The sequence below is a fragment of the Erithacus rubecula genome (genome assembly GCF_903797595.1).
Source record: "Erithacus rubecula genome assembly, chromosome: 3".
NCBI lineage: Eukaryota > Metazoa > Chordata > Aves > Passeriformes > Muscicapidae > Erithacus > Erithacus rubecula.
The window spans coordinates 68291091-68300420 of NC_136689.1; the positions used below are offsets into that span (position 1 = coordinate 68291091).

Below are 9330 nucleotides of genomic sequence, written 5' to 3' on the forward strand. Positions count from 1 at the left end.
TAGAAGCAATGCAATAAATCCAGCCTAGGTTTATGCCATTTCACAACAGTACAAGACCAGTATCACCAAATCCTACTGAGACAGCTTGCAGGAAATTACAGGGATAGAGATGCTAGTGGTTCTCTATCCATTGGGACAAGCCAGGCCACTTAAATCAACGAAGTCCTAGGCAAACAGGAAATCACTGTTTTAAAGCTTTCCTTAGGGTATAATCCTGGAGGATCAATTATTAAAAAGGTATTTCTCCTGAGCAAAACACTTAACTTTGGAGCCAAAAAAATTGCTCCCCTTTTCAGTGTAATTTGGTGTGTATTCTTTTTAAGTGTCTCTCCTTCCCTCCCTTTCATCTTCGGGTTGTGTGTGTATAAAATAAGGAAGCAGAGATAACTTGCCAAGACGGTTACATAAAATCAGTATGATTACATGTCAGTAATATTTTCTTAACTGCTTTTGGCTGGTCTGGTACCTCAGATGCTGCAACCTTTCTGTTACAAGCACCTGATCACAGGTGTTTTAGATGTTGATCACAGATCCTCTCAAAGAGATAAGGATTTCAAAAAACGCTGCACTTTTGAAGTACAGAGGCATACTTGTTAGCATATGAACTTGCGTAAGAAATTTGCATTAATTTAATCCTATGTATGCTCACAAAAATACCCTTTCTTCTATTCAGTAGTTTTGTACAAGGAAGTCTAAAATGTACAAGCTACATTAGCAGTCAAGTTGAGACACTGAAATAAAACAGAGTTGGAACATCCTCATTTAGCATGTATAATTAATCATTTAATGCATTAAAACTACATGCAAACAGGCTTAACTGTGTGTAAGACTTCGCTGTTTCCTGATTGTGTTTTCTTTAGAACGCATCCTGTTAGAAAAGGAGGCACACAGCTGTCCCAATTTAAAACACGTGTATGCATCCCCATTTAGTGGTGGGGTGGGACTGGAAATAAAGAAAGCAACATCCCTCCCAGCATCACCTGCTGACTTCCATCCTCAAGAGCAGGCACAGAAACACAAAAGACCACAATCATTATCTGGAAAAAAAAAAGTATTTTAAGCTACTTTCTATCCCCGATGCATCTAACCTATTTCTGTCAATTCCTTTACAAATACTACTTTTGCACTCGTTATGCCAGGGTCATTGTACAATCAGAAGAATCTGAAGAAAAGATGAATTGACCACTTGCCACCACTCCCACATTCTCTTCTGAATAAAGAAGGGCACTTATCCAGCGTACTGTTCTCCTTCCCACCCCACCATTACCGACTCCATCTGACATTCAGCGGAATTCACTCGAGAAAGGAATCTCTGTATATTTCAGAGCTAAAGCGCTGAATTCTCACGGTTCATTGAAGGACCATTCTGCTCAGCCAACCCAGCAAGAGGATGGATGGCATGTGCTACTTTGCTAGCATGACCTCATCTCGGGATATCACATTTACCTGTTTCACAGGAAAACTTACAAGGTATTTGAATGCATACTTGGACATGAAACAATGTCTTCTTTTTGAAAAGATGTACAGGATAGCTAAAAGCCAGGAAGTTCCGAGATCACAGTCAATCTTTTACACAAACCAACTCAACTGACACACAAGGTATTTTTAAACCTCCCTAAAACTGCAGAAGGTTGCATAATTACAACGTGGGAAGAACTTTTCCACCCAACACTCTCCAAATTCTGTACTGTACGTTGTAACAGCAAAGCTGAATTACAAAGCTTCTCCCTTTTCATTATAAAGGTTTTGACCACTCCGCTTCCAAAGACCATGACCTGTGCTTCTCTCGCGTACAGCCCTCAGTCTCTCAGTGAAGTCCCACCACTCTAAAGGGAAAAACCGATGCCAACACCGCGGAAAGCCAAGCTCAGAGTTTTGTTTGCAGGAATGCACCGCTCTCAGCTCAGGCATCCGCGCTCCCTGTACTGTTGTAACCAATTTCAGGAGCAAGAACTGCGCGGGGCTTTCCCTCGGGAGAGAGCCGGCCGTGCCCTCAGCTCCGCGATGGGGCGGGCTCGCAGCTCTACCAAACCTGCCGGCATCCCGCAAACGTTTAGGACGAACAGCCTTCGACCTCCCGTGCCCGGCAGCGGCACCGATGCAATTCCTCGTCACTAGGGAAAGCAGTAGTAGATTAAGGCTGATTTAACCTCGAACGCCCAGTGCCGCTGCTGGGAACGGGAAAACAACACAAGCGCGACCTCCATTACCAAGGCGCTGGAGAAAGGGGAGGCTGCCCCGCGGACGGCGCTGGAGCAGCCCGAGCGCCGCCGACACCGCGGCTTCTCCGGCAGCCGGCCCGGGGCAGCGCTTCCCGCCGCCGCCGGGGACCTCCCGGCACGGCCCCTCCCCGGCGCGGCGCGGAGACACCCGCGGGCCGCCTTCCCCGGGACGGGACAGCCCCGGGCCACCTTCCCCGCGACAGGGGACAGCCCCGGGCCACCTTCCCCGCGACAGGGGACAGCCCGGCGGAGGAGCAGCGCCCAGCCGCCCGCACGCCCCTCCGCTCACCCCGCCGCGCCAACAGCCGGAGCGGTGGGCGCGGCTCCCGCCCCTTCCCCACGGCCGCTCCCCGGCCCCGCTCACCGGCGTAGAAGCGGATGAGGCAGCCGGTCTCCGAGTCCATGCCCTCCTCCTGCACCCGCCACAGGTCCCGGAAGCCCAGCTGGGAGAGGTAGTCGTTCTGTATCTGCAGCGGCTTCTCGTGGGCCTCCAGCCGCCGGCTGGTCTCCCCGTGCAGCTGTACGTACAGGGCGGGCGGCCCCGCCGGCTGCTCCCGCCCGCCGGCCGCGCCCGCCGGCACCCCCACTGCCCGCCCCGGGGGCAGCTCCGCCGGGCAGGGGGGGTCCCGGCCCGGCCCAGCACCTGCTTCTTCCACCCCGTCGGGGGGCGCCGGCTCCACCTCCAGCTCGTCCGAAGATGACGAGCCGCCGCCGCCGCCGCTGCTGTAGGGGTCCAGCCGGTCGGAGACGCTCTCGGCGCTGGGGCTGAAGCTCTCGGTGTCGGAGCCGGTCGGCCCCAGCTCCCCCAGCAGGGAGGGGCAGGAGAGCGGCGGCCCCGCAAGGTACAGTTCGGCCGGCGGCGCCCCGGGGCTGAAGTCGGAGGGCGCCGGGCTCGGCCGGCCGCCGGCCAAGTCGCTCTCCTCGGCGCCGCTGCACAGCGGCAGGCGGTCGGGCCGCGCCGCTTCCCCGCAGCCTCCTCCGGACAGCCCGCTCCGCGTCCCCCGCCGGCTCCGGGGCTTCTCGTCCGGTTGCGGCCGCAGTCCCTCGGCCGCGGGCTCGGGCGGCGCCTCGGCGGGGCCCGCCGGCGGCTCGGGCGGGGGCTGCGGCGGCGGCGCGCCCGCCTTGCCCAGCACTCGCACCACGCTGCTGCCGCCCCGGTGGCCGAGCTGCTGCAGCCGGGCGGCCACCTCTGCCGCCGTGGTCTCCAGGGTGCAGAGCACCGGGCGCAGGTAGCAGTTCATGTGCCGCTCGTAGACGTGGACGCAGCCCCGCTGCAGGTCCCGCCGCACCCAGTCCCGCTCCGGGGGCTGCAGGGGCTGCAGCTGCCGGGGCGGCTTCAGCAGCAGCAGCGCCTTCCTGTCCAAGCTGCGGGTGCCCAGCGAGGGGGCCGGGGCGCCGCCGGCAGAGGTGGAGGCGGCGGAGAGGTTCCTCTTCAACCTCCCCCGCCGCAGGAGCAGAGAGTTAGCGCTGCCGGCCCCGCCGGGGGCCGCCGGAGTCCCGCTGGCCGCCAGCGCCGCGGGAGGAGCGAAGCCGCCGGCTCCCCCTCGCCTCCGCCGCGGGCCGCCGGCTGCTTTGCCGTCCAGCTGCCCGCCGCCGCCCGACGGCTCCGCGCCGCTCTCCGCCTGACTCCTCCTGCCCGGGGAGCCGCTCTCCGGCTCCCCGCGCCCGCTTCCCGCCGCCGGGGCTTCTGCCGCTCGCTGCTGCGCGGGCTCCATCGCCCGCGGGGCCGGGGATGCCGCCACCGCCGCCGCCCTGCTGGGAGCGCCGCTCGGCGCGGCGCGGGGGGGCCGAGCGGAGCGCGGCGCCTCGTCCCGGGGGTGGGGGGGATTACGTAGCAGCCGCGGCAAGCATTCCGCCGGTGCCCGGCTCAGTCCCGCTGCCCGGCTGTCGCCAGCGCCATTAGCGAGGGAGGGAGGCGGGCGGGCGAGGAGCGAGCGATCCCGCCGCCGTCCGCCGCTCCCCGCGCGCGCGCGGCTCATGAATATTAACCAGCCCACGGGGAGCGAGGGAGGCTCGCGAGGGTGACGCCACCGCTCGCGCGGGGGGGCGGGGCCTCGCCCATAAACACAGCGTGACTCCCAGCCGGCCCTGGCGGCGCGCGGGGGCCGCTGGGATCTGTAGTCCCGCGGCGGCGGCGAGTCCCGGGTCCGCGCAGGCTCGGCGGCGGGAGCGCGGGAGGGGAGCGGCCTGAGCAGGCCGGCAGTGTCGGCGCTCCCCCGGGAGGCGTAGCGTGCCGCTGCCGCCCGTCACGGCGCGGGGCTGGACCCGTGTTAAAATGATTCCAGGACTTTGTCCCGCGCCCCATGTTTGCGTTGCTCGGGTCTGGCCCGAGGGTTTGGCCGGGCGGCTGGCGCTCCCCGCGCTCTGTCCAGCCTGACGCGCTGTCCCCGCTGGATGCCGCGGCCAGAGCCCGAGCACTGAGCCCGGGCACTGTTCCCTCGGAAGAGGGAGGTGATTCCTCCAGATCCAAGATGGAGAGAGACATGGAAATGTGGGTGGAAACATACATGTGTATATACGCGCGCATACTGTGAGAAGAGCTGCTTTGTGAATTGACACAGAAGGTTTCAGTGCCATTAGTCTGTCATTGTATTTCTGGGACTAAACTTACCTAAGATGCCTACGTGTAGAAAAATGCTGAGAAGCAGCCATTTAATAAAAACATTTTTCAAAAAAACATGTCGTGTGATTTAAAACAAATTACTGAAAAGGAAAATCAGATACATTCAATTAGCAGTGTAAACATGTGAGTCTACACTGCAAAGACACCGTACTATGAAATTCACAAGAAATCTCTTGTGCTCCTGGAGATGTTTTAGCTGAGTAATGCCGGCTGGATGGGGCTGTAACTGCCTGAGATCTCTCCTTTTTAATACATTTTGTAAAATCACAGCGAAGCATCTTGCCAGAGATTCATGAAAAACGCAGTAGACTGCAATAAATTGGGAGTTCTGGGCAATTGACCAGGTACATCAATATTAGGGGAGATAAATCATCGCTAAGAGCCCTGAAATAAACTCTTAGCGAAACATTATTTTTAGCTGGTTGGTCTTTTTGGTGTGTGTCTGTGTAATATATGAACCCCGAAATAAACCAGAACCATAATAAAGTTAAGGTTTACCTCTCCTAATAAAACATATCTTGACACTTCCACATTACTGTGTTCGTACCACATAGAAGCAGATGAAACAGGGCACAGGAAACAGGAATTCCCCAAAGCACTTACAGTGGAGTCATGTAGCCTTTTAAAAGTTTTTTGTAACAACAAATCTGATGTTTACTGTGTGTGAAAACCACCCACCTTGTGACCAGAACAATCTGAAAATTAACTGGTCTGATTGTGGAGTTCATTCTGAGCCATATCGAGAGCTGCAACCACCAGCAGGAGCGTCTTTGAAATTCAAGAGCATAAACTGGCAGAAGATGACGGCAGCACTTGGCCATTAAAGACTTAAACAGGTGCCCAAAACCTCCGCTGGCAGTAGCAACAAGCAGCAGAAGTCAGAACTGAGTAGATGAGCTCCAGTTCCGGCTGTTTGATACATTCTGATTTATTTCTACTGCTTTGCACCACCCTTGCTCCACCTACTTTGAAGAGGTTACACCAGGTCCCCTGATTTAAATGTGTGAGAAATGTTCTACATCAAACATACACACACAAAGACACACACGTTCAGAAGGAAACAGCAAGCTCCAGGGACATTATTGTTACTGATGATACTAGAAATTTGTTTCTAGCAAACAGTTTCCAGCCGTTCTCTTCTTTGGTGGGAGTTACAAGAGAGAAGATCTACCTTTCTCAAACTGTTCAAATACCTGCATGTTCATCCACACACAGAAAAAGTCCAGAGCATTGAACCAAAGAAACATCTGGAGCTTCCAGTTTTCTTCTTTGTAGCTGGAGATACCACATTCTACATGTTACTGAGGTGTCCCTAGCACAGCAGATAAAAAATCTGAACATCAGTTTGAACTGAGCTCAGCTGCTTTGTCCTCTGCCCTAACTGGAAGACTGTCCCAGGGCCACCCCGTCCTCCCTGTTGGGAAATTCCTTCCGATTTTCTGCCTGAATTTTACACATGGGTAGTCTATGCCTATTTGCTCACTTGCCAGCATTGCAATGCCCTTTGACTCAAACAGCAGTGAGGGGTTTTTTAACTCCAGAGCCTTTTACCCCAAGGTGCTCAGAAGCAGCAACAGTGTTCCCTGGCAGGCTTTGTTTTCCCTCTTGGGTAGACCTAAACACCCTCTTGTTATGTCTTCTGAGGAGATAGCTCCCATAATGTAGGAACACACAGTTAAGGTCATTTGGACAGCCTTGGGCCAGATCCTCCAAGGGTGGACTGGTATAGACACAGCTATGGATTTTCTCTGCCAGTCCGCACGGAGCAGCCACCGTCTGTGACACAACTCGGAGAAGTGGCTGAGCTGACCTCGCTCTCCCTCTTGCCAGGCTAACTCTCTGCTGCCAGCAGCCCCACTCATGAATGGCTTTATGCAATTCAAAAACAAAGTAGCTGTACTGAAGTCCTGAGGTGGGGGAAGTTGGATTTGTCTCTGCCCCGTTAAATCTGTTCAGGAGCAGAAGGCTGCAGTGAGGCTCCCGGCATCCTGTGAGCCCAGAGTTGAGCTGTGGGAAGAAAAGGGAGCGTGCAGTCCATTTTCATACTTTGCTGAATATCGAGGCAGCAGTTTCTGTAGTGGCCTAGCACTTCCAAATGTTAGCAGTACCCAGCCTGGTTATTTCTGCATTGTGCAGGGAAGTGTGCTTGAAATCTCTAAGTATATGCATATTTAAATCGAACTCTGCAGCTTATGAGAAAGCTCTGCTATTTTCTATTTCCAGTATCTCATATATACTCTAAAACTCTCCTGAAACTGTGAATTTTGATAAGGATTAACTGGTGTTGTCAGACATGGGAATGGAGTTTATGGAATTGATGTTTGACAGGAGGAAGTGGAAGGGTGAAATACACTTTTCTCTTTGGAAATGGATTGATGACAGCTGTTTGGGAGACAGGTAAAATAAAACAGGGTGCTTTGCAATCTGCAGTTTTCCAACCAGACTGAGGCGATCTTGAGGAGGAGTTTTCTGATTACAGGAGTTGGCAACAAAAAATGAGGGAATAAAAAGTAATTTATTGGAGATGACTATAAATTACTCTTGATACTGAATGAACAAATTACGCGCTCTTACACACAGGAAAATGCCAGAAGAACCTCAAGAAGACTTTTGAGGACAATGTTACACCCAGAGTAAGCAGACCTTAGCTGAAATCCTCACAGGGGCTGGAGCTGTTGTGATTTTGAGTGTCTCTGTTTCTGCTGGCAGCTGCTACGGCTACAGCAGGAGGCATCAGGCTCCAAACACATCCCTGGACTGACTGACCGCAGCGGTGCTTGGAGTGTGTTATTCCTGCTCAGCCTCTTCTGAAATCTGCCTCCTCCAATTCTCACAGATTCCTTTAAAGCCCTCAGGGATGCACTGTGCTGTTGTTAGATGTTTCTACAAGGGAAGGGACAGATTATGGGCATCAGCTGATGTCTGTGGTTTTCCTTACTCTTTCATTATGAATGTAGAAGAGAGGACCGGATCCAGCTTTGATTCATATTGCTGCTGGTTCTGTTCTTTTCTGTTCTTTGTTAGCATTATACCCCTTCATTTCTCATAACATCTTGGTTTAGCTGCTGTTAATATTTTGCCAGACAATTCAATGATGGTTTATTTGTTCTATCTAATTTTTCAGAAATGTCTGCTGCAGTGGGATAGTAAACAGCTTTTGTAGACCCAGCTTTACCATGAACTATACTCAAAGAGACTTTTTTTGGTTATATCAAATATGCAGTGAATACCCAGTTTCAGTTTTGTTTTCAAAGATATAATTGAAAAATAATATGCCATCATTAAACAGGAATTGCCTAATCCTCAGTCCTTGACTACAGAAAAATTGACTGACAACTCAGTTCTGGATCAAAAGCTGAGTGCTGAGAAATGCTAGAGTGGGAAAGATTATATTTATACTTTCTCTACTGTAAATCATCTTCAGTGATGCTGCTAAATATTCATCTGTGTTTCAAGAAGGTATGAATCACTTTAGTGATTCTACTTAACATGTGAAGGTGGAAAGGGAGCTTAGAAAGAAATAATTTAATGTCCTCCAACCCTGCACAATGTGAGGGAGCTTACTCAGCTCTCTAGTAGCCTGTTTTTGTAGTAAGGGAGAATATTTCTACACATGACAAAGCAAGAGACTTATTTCAATGCCAAATGCTGAAACAAAAGACATTTGCCACTGGATGTTTTATTCAGAGACCAGGAGATGGATGAGCAAAAGGACCATTTCAAATTAAGCAATATAGTAAGAATAACCTTCTTTCTGAAGAGAAATTGAATGTTGTCATATGAAACTCTTCTCAAAATAATATTTGATCAGTAGGGATTAACTTCATATTTCAAAATGCTAGGTATGCACCTATGGCCCTCATTCATATTTGCAATTGCCACAGCTGTAGGTACAAATTGAATATATAGATAACAAGGAACTGAAATTTTATGCTGTTTGCTGCTCCAGCTGTGAACTTGAGCACAATAGTGTGTGTATGTTCTGTGGCAGTTGTGCTCATCTTGGTGTGTAAGGCCTTCAGTGTAGTAAGGTATTTAAGATGGTGTTTATTCAGGGAAATGTTTACTTTTAAAAGTGTTCTTATATTGAGGATATTATTAAGAACTATTCTTGAACAGGGAAGTTTCCATTACTCAATGCCTGAAATATAATTTAGAGGCTGTAAGTGATCTTACAGTTGCCCTTTTGTTTATATATTCGGTAACACTGGATTCTTATGATCCAGGAGATTATTTGTACCTACAGCTCACTAAATAATTTTCAGCAAGGTTTGATCTGTAGTTCTAATTCCAAAACCACTCAACACTACTACATGTTCTTCAACAGTGCACTTCAAAGCATGTTACAAATGAGAGTAAGCATAAATATTTTCATAATACAGAGAGAGGAGAAAAGAGGCAAGTACCTTCTTGGCTACACATTAGACCCCTCTCAAGGTGATAGGCACAAGTCAGGTCCCTGTGTTCTGAAAATGAAGTACCAGG

At 51.4% G+C, this 9330-nt stretch overlaps 1 protein-coding gene across 1 annotated transcript in view; it reads right to left on the minus strand.

Moving 5' to 3' along the window:
• Positions 1 to 4241, minus strand: part of PHLPP1 (PH domain and leucine rich repeat protein phosphatase 1) — a 135541-nt gene extending 131300 nt beyond the window's left edge. Inside the window, exon 1 of the mRNA XM_079301622.1 lies at positions 2587 to 4241. Coding sequence (XP_079157748.1) covers positions 2587 to 4201 — 1615 coding nt within the window. The 5' untranslated portion in view covers positions 4202 to 4241. The remainder of the gene's footprint in view (positions 1 to 2586) is intronic.
• Positions 4242 to 9330: the final 5089 nt, after the last annotated feature.